The sequence below is a fragment of the Sceloporus occidentalis genome, unplaced genomic scaffold, assembly GCF_023333645.1.
Source record: "Sceloporus occidentalis isolate IW3139 unplaced genomic scaffold, rSceOcc1.0.p SCAF_13, whole genome shotgun sequence".
Classification (NCBI taxonomy): Eukaryota; Metazoa; Chordata; class Lepidosauria; order Squamata; family Phrynosomatidae; genus Sceloporus; species Sceloporus occidentalis.
In genome coordinates this window covers 9,176,161-9,188,106 of record NW_028316993.1, presented here as the reverse complement: position 1 = coordinate 9,188,106, position 11,946 = coordinate 9,176,161, and the positions used below count along the sequence as shown (strand labels likewise).

Sequence of the window (11,946 nt, the reverse complement as noted above, 5' to 3'; positions counted from 1 at the left end):
TGCGGAGTTTCCATTCAGTGTTCCACAGAGGCCACAAGTAGCATTGTAGTAGCTGGCAGGAACAGCAATCTCCATGTGTTGTTTTCCATTGAAGGATACTTCAATCCCCAGATCAGTGACTATCTTCACAGAGAAGCCGCTCTGATGCACTTGGACTTTGCCACCAAGAAGGCGCGCTGGAAGATGTGCTTTTATCCCATTAATCTAGGAGGCAGTTCAGTAAAATAAAAGAGAATTAACATTATTGGTTAAGTCTTAGCTAGATTACATTTTAAAGAATTTTGATGAAATTCAAAACTCCCAAATGATATGACTTTACCCAGATTGAGACCAATGCCAGGGATATCTGGTGTGTGTGTGTGTGTGCGTGTGTGTGTGTGCATCATCTGAATGCTATGTCCCTGAAGCAGCCAGAAGCTGCTTCTTTTGGCCCATCTGTTTTGGGCATTGCTTTCCTGAATCATGCAGCCCAAACCTCTCAGCTTGTGTCTTCATACATCCCAACTTTCCATGGACCTTTTGTCTTCAGGAAGAGGCATGTATTGCCTCATCCAACCCTCAGTTTCTATTATCCTCTTTCAGGTTTGTATATTCAGTTAACTCTGTATGCTGTGCTTTTGAATGAGTTATCTCTCTGTGTGTGCTACATTCTATTCTTCTAAATAAACAGATATATAGTTCACTTTGGCTGGGTCTCCATAGTTAGTACTGGTATAGTCGGTGCTTTGTCCTACATATCACTGTTACCACCCTCGCATGGCCAGGTTGAATATTTTCTCAAATTAATCAAATTGAATAAATTAATTAAAGATAGACTGCAACTGCTAGTGGATGCTGAATCAGACCCATGCAGAAAGGGTGACAAAATATACACATAAAAGATGGATGATGGATGAATAGATAGACAGATAGGAGTGAAGAAAGTCTTGTAGAAAGAGAGCATATGAAGAGAGCAGTTAGTCCAGAGGCCAAATCTGGGATATTAAAATCCAGTGACTCACCATGACCAGTCCAGTGGAATTTGTGATTATAACAATGTCCTGTCCATAGACTGCCATATGCAAGTGCTTTATGCGTGGTGCGTCCGGACCACTTCCTAGCATCTCTCCTTCTATTTGATAATGCTCCAAGCTGTGGTCATGTGAGGATGTGCACAACTGAGAGAGCACATAAGTACAATTGCCCTGAAAGTGGTACAGTTGACCATCAAAGGTAATATAGTGCCGTCCACTCAGGATTTGACAGGATGCCCTATAGATACGAATAGACAAATCTGTCAATTTTGGCTTCTCTTTTTCTAGCTCTACCTTTGTTTAACAAGAACTTTCGTGGGGTTTTTTTTAAATTTGTATGCAAACTATATATATATATATATATATATATATATATATTCACATTTTTGCATTTTTTCTAATGTCTCCATATACCATTTTTGCAAGCAGTTTTTCTCACACAATGCACTTTTAATGTTATTTTCACCCATTATGTATTTATGAATACTTTGTCCCAAGATAAAGTATTCATAAATACATACAATACGTATATAACACAAAGTCTATAACACAACAACTGCATCACAAAATTCAGAAGTGTGAATTTCAGTGGGCAGCTGAGATTTCAGTTAACATATCGGTTCCAAAAAGTGTGAAATTAAGTAAGTCCTGTTTAAAAATGTGAACTCAATGAGTTTCTCCCCTGTGCCTACCGATGGAAAGGCTGGCATACATGATACCAGGAAGATGATTGGCAAACTTCATCTGTAGCACAGCTCTTGGTCTGGCATGTCACCCCATGCCCAGTTGATGTGCACTGGCACTTCTTCTCACAGGCTGACTCCCTCCAGAAGCTGGTACTGGCTGGTAGGAAATTAGCTAGGGAAAAAACACAAGTTATATAACCACACAGAGTGACCACAAATGTTGGACCACATTGGTTTACAAATGACCTTTTTAGCCAGAGGCATTTTCCCAGTTAAAGAAAAGAGCCATGTTAAACCTCATCTGTACAAACACTCACTATTCTTAGTTATAGGAAGACAGAGCTATGACAGCTGATTGGTAATAAGATGGATATGCCTAGGGTGACCATGTAAACTATGTTGTGGAGAACAGTTCTCTGTATAAAGGACTGCTGGAGAACAGTCCACCATGCAGGGACAGACTATATTTATATTTAATTATGCTAATCCTTAACAAATTTTGCAGAGATGGAAAGTTATGTAAAGAGTTACAGCTAAAGTAATAAGCCTCCTACACAAAGTAATTAGCTGCTATTAGAATTACAGGTTTAATAAGCAACTCATTACTTCGCACTTCTTAAAAATAACTGATAGTTACTAAAACCTATGTTTAGTTAGTTAATTTTAATTAATATGTTGTTAAATAACAATAACTGGACACTGCATGGTGCAAAATATGCACAAGAGAGCACAGGGCAGAAGCATAAGGCACAATGTAAGCCATCATTTGGACAATCTCTATTTCTTCTTTACAGTTTATTGAGGCTATACTAGCTATAAAAGTAATTAAAAAGTTAAAGTTATGCCCCCATTGCAAAGAGTAAAGTTACCCTACGTTCAGCTGTCATCATAACAAAAGGTAGCTATATTTTCACTACTGAGAAATATAACTAATTACAGCTGACTCAGTAGTTGTAGCTACTTGCTTCTAAGCTCTGAATTTTTCATTCAGATACATAAATTAGCATGGGGAAATTTTTAGCTGGATCCTTCATGGTTTGTCCTCTGATCTCTCTGAGGAGCATTTAACATACCTCCATACACACAACCATTGGGCACTGCAAAGACATCCACTTCAAAAACCCAGCGACCAGGGTCCATGATATTACTCATTGAGCTGATGTTAATGATGTTCTGAGTCCATGATCCAGGGATGTTGAAGTAGTTGTGAGCATCTCCACCGTTAAATCCAGCCTGATGTGACGGGGGGGAAAGGAGAGAGGGAGAGAGAGAAAAGAACCATGGATTCAGCTTGAGAGTTCTCCTTTTTGTAGTCTCCAGAACAGATGGTCAACTAGACAGCACTTCTTTTCTTTCAACCATGTAACAAACAATGAGATGCTCTGAAATGGCACAAGCAGGTTATCTAATAACAGAAATGTAAAACCTATTTGAAAATGGAATGGGCTGCCTAAGAGTGCGATGGACTCTCCTTCTTTGGAGGTATTTAAACAGAGGTTGGATGGCATATAAGGGGGTTGTCATTGTAAGCAGAGTAGCATCTTCCACCATATCTAAAAGGAGCCAACTTGTTTAATGGGTGCAGTACAGACCATGCACCCATTAAACTAGTTGGCTCCTTTGTGCGCACAAATCTCCATTTTCCAAAATATTTCAACTGCCAGGGTGGCCTTGTGGAAATGGCTGAGAAGATGCCATTGCTGCTCCAGAATATCTGCCAACTGAGCTAGTTGCCTCCATTGCACCTAATAACAAGGTTATTGATTAATGCAAATACTTTCCTCATGTTTGGAACATAACTGTTTAATTGCCAAACCTCATGTTTTTCATACAGTGGTCACCTTCTCTACCTGCTTCTATCCTCACAGCCCAAATAACATCATCCGGTCATTCTTATATCTAATCCAGCACTTGTAGTTAATGATAGCATAAGAAGGGACACATTCATGTCAAATGGGAAGACCAGCATCATCTATAGCATGTTTAATTTTGGTAGAACCTACCTGAGCAGGTGTGCCCTCCAAACCAGTGTGAACATCTCCACCGCTTGCCTGCCCTGATATCCACTGGATGTCTTGGTAGTTCAGTATAACAAAAGACTGTTTACCATTGGAGGTTAAAACAGCCTGGAATGTGTTCACCTATACAGAACAGGTAGCACATGCACAGTGAATAGATGCCACTAATATTCAGTTCCCTATTACGAGTTTATAATGATTGCTCACATCTCAAATCCTTTGAATCCATCTCTGACTGAATTTCTGTTCTTTGTGTCTGACACTTCTATAAGGTAACTGCCTCAGATAGCACATGTTTGGGAATAGTAATGCAACCTGCTTGACAGTTCTTCCTGAGTCCTGTATCCATTTCTCTGTCAACTTGGGAGATTATCATACACTCAAAATAAGTGTCCTATCCCTGGTGGGATAAGGTCACCTTACAGGTTGCTATGGGGTGATATCACATACCAAAATGCTACCAATGCTGCCGGGCAACTACAACCTGTCCCCCAGGCGCACTTAGCCTGCCGATTTTCAAGAATGAGAAATTGGCAGGCTAAGTGTGGCATTTTGGTGTTCGATAACACCTGATAGCAACCCTTAAGGCAGCCTTATCCCATCAGAGATAGGACACTTATTCTGGCTGTGCGGTAATTTTGTTTATTGCTCACTGCTATGAGGAATGCTATTCTGTTGCTAGGAGGAATGCTATGCTGTCCACTAGGAGACCGCACCAGTTGACATCCTAAGAGGGGATGACACCACTGCTCCTCAAACATCTGCCTTTGGGCAGAAACAGGCTTTGGTGCTGAAGAGATGGGGTGAGGCTCAGTGGGAAGAAAAAGGAGAGTCCCCAGGTTTTTTTCAAATTAAAATTTAAATTGTTTTTAAAAAAAAACATTTTAAAAACATCACCTTTCACCAAATTTTCACTTCAACCACATGAAACAATGCATATGCAAATGCACTAGGCTGTGTGCATGATAGTACAACTTAAATGTATAATTTTTAATTTTGCTAATTGTTTGATGCCACAACTATTACCATGACTTTTTGTGGCTTTTTCGGGCTCTGTAGCCACGTTCTAAAGGAGTTTATTCCTGACGTTTCACCAGCATCTGTGGCTGGCATTCTCTGAAGATGCCAGCCACAAGTCCAAAAAGGAACTTTTCAAAAGCTCTGCATAATGAGAGTGGAATCAGTCATTTTGGCTACAGTGAATATCATTTTCCCTTTTACACCGCAGTGAACTGGAGAAGGAATAAATCAGTGCTCCCCCCCTGATGTCTCCCTTGATTTTATTATTTTTACTTTTGGCAAGCAAAACTGTTAGAACTACTCAGCTATCTGGTCATGGTGTCCTGAGAGCTTTACAGTCTTAAAAAGGCATTTAATCAAGATTTATGGCATATTGCATGCAGGCCAGATTTCAGAGAAACAAATTAAGCATAGAACATGGAACAGAACTCAGTTTGCATGTGGAGAATGCTGTTTTTATTTATGGCTGTTGAAGACCTTACTCCACAACCCCACTTTCCTTCTTTGCCCCATCACATTTTTTTCTGTTGCTGTTGAAGCCATGGTAGTTTTCTGAAGTGTGCAAAAAATGTGCAATAGAGAGTCAAATCTTCCCACAGCTCCAAAATCAATGTACATAGTACTTCAAGTGATCTATCTATCTATCTATCTATCTATCTATCTATCTATCTATCTATCTATCTGATATATAAGGAAGAAAAAAACCTGTGTCTCCCCAGTTCAAACTTGGTGCTTTTATTACAAACCCATATAGGGGATGCTCAACTTTTCCCCAGTTCAAGCTTTTCTATTTAAAACATGTATAACTACTCATGTTCAATATAGAGAGCAATATTATAACACCTTTATGACTTTAAGTAGAACTTCTTATTTCTTTCAGTTAGTCTTAAAGGCATTATAAAATCTCTATATATATTGTTTATACAGACTAACATGGCTATATCTTTATTTTCTACTCATGTTCAGGTTGTCTTTAATGAGGAATAGTCAGCGCTGTCATATTTGCAGCCATCCAGGTCAGGGAGATAGCTGTAGTTCTAATATTTGTCCTACTGGCAGTCCACCATTGAGAACGGTTCAAAAAATCCTACCTTGGAGGACAAGGATCCGTAAAAAGCCACTCGGTCCCAGGTGGCCACGAAGGCCCAAGTCGCAATGAACTTTTCCTTTGGGAAGTAGGCGTTGATGTCTGCTGTGACTCTCTGCAACAGCCTCTTGTCTTGGCTCTGCCTGTAATACACCTCACCTTGGATACGGTTATCAACATCAGCCCAAAATGGGGCCACGAAAGCCCGGCCATCGGTCAGGGGGAAAGGATCAGGAGTGAACTGGCTGACAGGTTTGTCAAATGATACCACCCCATTATTGTTCACCTGTGGGAATGGAACAGTGAATTTTCCTCCCTGCCATTTTTCACCTACTCAGAACAAAACAGTCAATGAGGTATATCACCTGTCGCTGGGAGAGAGCAAGCAGTAGCTTCTCATGACTAAATGCTAAATCCTATACACAAATAGTACCTGCAACTAAATTTTGCCATATGAAGGCCAAGGACTCAGTCTATTCCATTCCAAAACAACCTTGGGAGGATCTACATTGTTCCCCACTTTTGGACTATAGGATGAATTTAATTCTCTGTGTTTCAAATTAGGATTGCCAGAGTAAAAACTGGAGAGGGCTCCTGTACCCTTTAGTGGTTGAACAAATGGGACACTTTCAGCAGTGGTGTTTGTTTACCTGGTTGTGCAACCAGTAACACCTGATATTCCCTCTTCTACACAACCATCAAAGGTACAAGAGCCTTCCCCAGTTTTCAATCAGGAAACCCTTAGGATCATAGATAAAATAAGCCACAGGAAAACATCAGAATGCAACTTACATAAAGGGACTTATATCTCTTGCCATAAAAGTAGAAGTACTCGTAGATTGAGATTTGGGGAGATGCTCCATCGTCTGCTTTTGGGGTGCTTCTGTCTTGATATTTAGGACCAAAAGGGTAGAGCAGTGTGTCTGAAGAGGAAACAAGACAATAAAAACCAGAAGTAATCGTAGGTAGGAATACTGGGGATTGTGGGGCTCTAAAGACCGGCACTTTGTGCTAGCCTTTGGAGGAGCCACAGCACGACATTCACATGCTGGATGTTCGTGACTCCACCTCACTACATCATGATTTTCACACACTCTTCTGGACAGCACGGCATCACAAAGCAGCACTGCCATGGCTATGATGACTTTTACGGGGCCCAAAAAGGGGCCTGGTTTTCTGGCTCCTTTTTTGTGCTCTCTAGAGGCCAGATCAGTGCCGCAGCATGCGGTTGCTGTGGCACCGATCCAGCAGTAAAGGGGCAGCTGCATGCCACCTATCTGTCCAGCCCCATACTATTCAGGGTCAACACACACACACACACACACACACACACATATATACATATAATTTCAGTGCAAGAGTGCATTAAAAAAAGTTATCCACATATGCAAGTTGAAGCAATGAAGCCTAGTCAGCTATTAACAACACCACTTCATTCTGGGCTGCCCAATGGCAAGAAAAAGAATTTAAAATCAGAGAAAGAGGGAAACACTGATATAGACTTTTGTACGTTTAACTTACCTGCATCAGCTACTTGTTCCAATGGCAACACCTGTAATGCTACAGTTAGAAGAACATTAGTGACAGCTGACTCCTACCCAGTGGCAGATTATTGTAACACTATGATATAAAGACTATGGACGTTGTCAGACAAGGTAAATTGGAAGTATAATGCAATGGCAATCCAAATGCAATCATGGGGTTTAACATTATTGAGTGATAGACTACCACACGCAATTTTGGGCAATGGGAAATCAGTCTGAACGCAATCATGGGGTTTCACATTATTGCCTGAGAGGTGATCACACGCAATTTCAGGCAATGGCATGCTATTTTCGGGCAATGGGAAGTCAGTTTGAACGCAATTCGAATTCACATAAATTCGCTGAAGTAGCAAATTCGCGTGAATGCGTTCTGGCCCCATTTTCTTTTCATTCAAAATTAAGGGAAATTCCTCCCGAGTGATAAACTCCTAAGGCTTTGGTTCCTTAGTCAAGATCTGGGATTTGAGCCTGGGAGGCATCACACCTAAGTAAGACTTAGATCATGGCCCCTTTCACACTACACAAATATAGCACCATATACCACTTTAACTGCCATTGTTCCATCGTATGGAATCCTGGAATTTGTAATTGGGGAGGAGGGCAGTATTTAGACTTCTCAGCCAGTGTGATCAGGGATCTCACCAGACTAAACACCCCAGGATTTCATCAGATGAAGCCCTGCCAGTTTAAGTGGGCTCTTAGTGCTATATTTATGTAGTTTGAAAGGGCCCATGAGTGTGGAATCGTGACCCACCTGATGCTGCCTGACTGCATCTCCCATCATTCTTGCCCATTACAGCACATGCACAGGGCTGATGGAATTGGGATCCAACAATACCTTTAGCTAGCCCTTTATTCTGAAGCAATAGTATTCAGAAACAATTTTTATTATGGGTGACTTGGGCAGGCTTCTTTTGATGGTTTCCCCCCCCCCCCTAACAGCTCAAGTAAAAAATAAAATAATAACAGAGCTTTCAAGAGTGGCAATTCTGTAAACTGTATGCAAAAACTTAATTTTTCAAAGTTCTGGCAAGAGAAAAAAACTCATTAAAATGTGTTGGGATATACAGTACTCACCCAGTGCCAGTAAGTTTGTAACCAAAGGGAGGTACGCTCTCATTATTCCCAACCTCTTCATAATTTCTTATGAGAGCAACTCTGTTCGGATCGTAAGAATTAGTAAGTTATTGTGATTTCATATTGTAAAAGTCACTTTGAAAATGTTTAGGCAGCATTATAACCTATTATCAGATTTATAAGGTTCACTAATGCCACATGATAAAAAGGTGGTTAACACATTCAGTGGCTTCAAATTTCTACTTATGGTGTGCCCACACCAAGTGTGGGCTTACCATCCACCATTTCAGCTTCTGCGAATAGCAAGCCCTGGCTTTCTGAATGGGCGCATGCACATGCTGCAGCACAAGTGGGAGCATGTGCTTATTGAGAAGAATGGGACTTAAGGTCCCGTGTTTTTTACTATCCATGGGGGGATCCAGAATGGATCCCCATGGATAGCAAGGGTGCACTGTACGTAGGGATAAACGAAATAAAACTCTCCCACACTATCCATCCAACAACCTTCTGATGCAAGTTCAAACAAGCAAGCACAACTGATTCAGAAGTCACTTGAGTAGTATAATGGATAAATGGAGATTTGAGCCTGAACCTTCCTCACAAACGAAACTACTGCACTATAGCAGTTCTTACTGGAGAGACAGATAAAGCATAAGAATAGAAATATGAATATTTCTGCAAGCGAATAAGAATCCTTCTGATCATTTCACTCTAGCTGCAAAAGCAAAACTTACCAGCCTCCCATGAACGTCTGCAAAACAAATCTCCAGAACATTTGTGATACAGGTCCCTGTTGCACACATGATCGCGTCCTACAGTTTGTGGGGGTTTTATACATGCTCACCCAGGTAGCGAAAGCACGAAGAGATCCTGGACTCTTAAATAGGAATGAATAGGTTCATTTGTCAATCCAATTTGGGCTGGAGTATTTTGGCTGGAATATATTGTCCTTCGACCTGCTTTAACTGACCCACTGTAGCCATGCCCAATCCCTGGCAATCACGGGGGACAGATATCCAACTAGACAGTAATTTTTCTTTTAAAGAAAGTAATAATAATGGATAGACTTGGCCAGGAAAACAGGTAGTAACATAGAATTGGCAATGTACAGCCGCAGAAGTGGAAGGTTTTGCTATTCTCATATAGCTTTAAAAAGGTTAGATTTGAGACAGTGAGGTGTAGTCCCTCAAAGTGCTGGATTAGGAGGCCCAGGTCTTAATTCCTGCTTAATAACTGCTAGACATGGAAAAAAAGTAGAACTATTTAGTACCTAATAAGAATATACACAAAGGAAGTAGTGAATGCTGCAGGGATGGGCCAAAGGGAAAGGGTCAGATTGTCTTCACACTAGAAACCCCGAGTTGTCATTCTATTGCAGTCTTCCTCAATTTAGTGTTCCCCCGTATTCTCATAAGTCTCTGCCAGTACCAGATGGATACCTCTAGGAATTGTAAATATAACATATTTCAAAGACACAAGGCTTCTCTGTTATATTGATTAGGCTAGGAAAGGGAATCGTACAGTCCTTGAGATGTTGTTGGATTACATCTCGCAGAATTCTTCACCACTGGCTATGCTGACTAGCGGGCTCAACAGACCGGCAGTTTATGCTGGCCTGCATGCGTGGTAGGGCTGCTGGAGGGCTAAGCATTCACACACTCCAATCCCTTCTTTTTCTACCAAGTGCGTGCCCATCCATATGGCACATGCCATACTGACATCCATGCAGTGCAGCACTGAAATGGTGCTCTGTGGAAAGGTTGTCATCATGACTCAGGCTTGCATCCTTCCGAGGTCACTAAAATGAGTACCCAGATTGTTGGGGCAATTAGCTTACACTTTGTAAACTGCTTAGGGAGTGCTTAAGTGCACTGATAAGCGGTATAGAAATGTGCTTGTTATTGCTATTGCTATAGTTGTGCAACCTCTCAGAGACGCTTTTGCAATCCACCTCTTAGATATGCATTCCGAGATGGTTTTGTCTAATGTCTTTAAAGTTATGTCACTTACACCCCTCCAAAAGGTATGAGGGCCATGACAGTTTGGCCCCATTCCACCATCAACTACATCACGATAATAGCAGTGTTCAACCTCAGTTCTATGAGCACAGTCATGGTTAATTTTGTGCTGGGTCATTGCTGCTGGTGAGATGAAGCAGAGAAAGAGAAAAAATATATAGTTAACTATTAATAAGTTGTAGGTCTCTGTTCCTCTTTGCCCAGGCGGATGTGGGATTCTCTCTCCTTCAGCAGTTCTATTGTTCTCAGCCACCATGGGGCTGCTAGTCCACATTATACAGCCAATTTCCAGAAAGAAAATAAGACCTATTAGTCACTTGGAGCTGAGTTCTTTAGGAATTGTAACTGCCTTTTCATCCCTCCTGATACAGAGAGATGTGTTCACCTCTGGTCATCTCTAGTTCTTCCCCACTGATGCTTAGTCCCTTGGATGTTGATGGGGCAGTGAATCCTCTCTGGGTTCTTATCAGACCTTTAAAGGCGTTGAAGAAGGTGCTGACTCTTAGCTCCATAGAAGGTTCTATACTTTGCATATCTCCTTTAGGGTCCACACTATAACCTGGATTTGATGTAGAAGCCACTAGCTGCCAATGTGTTTCCCTGAATACTGGACATCTTTGGGCTGGCAGACAAACCATTAAGTGGATTTTCAGAATTGCTGCCAAAGGGAGGTTGAGAGTTTTGTCACATAACTAGGTATCAAGCAACACCTGATGAAATTCCCTCTTTTACACAACCAGTAAGGGTATGGGAGCTTGCTCCACTTTTCAGTCTGGCAACCCCAGGCTTAACCACAAGCCTTGCCAATACCGAAGAAAAATTCACCTGCCAGTCTTCTTAATCTTCTTCAGCATTGGCAAGGAGAAAGGGTTGTTCTGCTTCAGGCAGCAAAACAATAGAGCAGGTGTAAATTACTAAGGGTCAGTACATTCCCAGTCCGAAGGCACTTCCAAGGGCCAAATCCAAGGGCCAGGACCAAATTCAAAGGCAGGGAGTATCACAAATAGGTATCCAGCCAAGGGGTGCAAAAAGTACCACTTCTGAGATGGTTTAAGAAAAAGTTGTTCCAGCATTCAGGCCCAAGAGCTGAAGGGTTTAAAGTTATACCTCAACTGCCCATTGACACCCATGCCAATTGGAAACCATTCTGTTTCATCATATTTTGTTTTAACAATAGTCCTAAGTACAGATTTCTTATCAGGATGATCAGATGAAGGGGCTCCCATGTCTTTAAGAGCATTCCATAGCTTTTCATGATGGCTTTGCTCTAGTCAAGTAAGCTTATTGCACAGCACTTGGAGCGACGGGAATGGAATGGAACGGAACAGGGGAAATGTGTGTTACTGCACAGGAGAATGCCTCCAATGCTGCCAGGAGTCCCCAAGCCATTCCCCAGATGTTCTTGGCAGCCAATTTTGGGAAATGGTTGAAAATTGTCCTTCAAAATCGGCTGCCATGGAACTTCATGGAGCATCCCTGCTCT

At 41.5% G+C, this 11,946-nt stretch overlaps 1 protein-coding gene across 1 annotated transcript; it reads right to left on the bottom strand.

Moving 5' to 3' along the window:
• Nucleotides 1-1,701: 1,701 nt before the first annotated feature.
• LOC149304870 (alpha-tectorin-like) lies at nucleotides 1,702-8,730 on the bottom strand. Its single transcript, XM_089479143.1, has 7 exons — nucleotides 8,721-8,730; nucleotides 7,346-7,384; nucleotides 6,617-6,747; nucleotides 5,829-6,110; nucleotides 3,703-3,840; nucleotides 2,773-2,932; nucleotides 1,702-1,871 (listed from the first exon to the last, which is right to left on the bottom strand). Exons 1-7 carry the CDS (start codon nucleotides 8,728-8,730, stop codon nucleotides 1,702-1,704), a joined length of 930 nt encoding a protein of 309 aa, XP_089335269.1.
• Nucleotides 8,731-11,946: the final 3,216 nt, after the last annotated feature.

Coding starts and splice junctions, on each gene's coding strand:
- LOC149304870 (XM_089479143.1), bottom strand. Junction 3,841..5,828: donor ACGGATCCTTGTCCTCCAAG/GTAGGATTTTTT, acceptor TGTTCTGTATAG/GTGAACACATTCCAGGCTGT. Junction 1,872..2,772: donor CAATGGTTGTGTGTATGGAG/GTATGTTAAATG, acceptor TTTTTTCCCTAG/CTAATTTCCTACCAGCCAGT.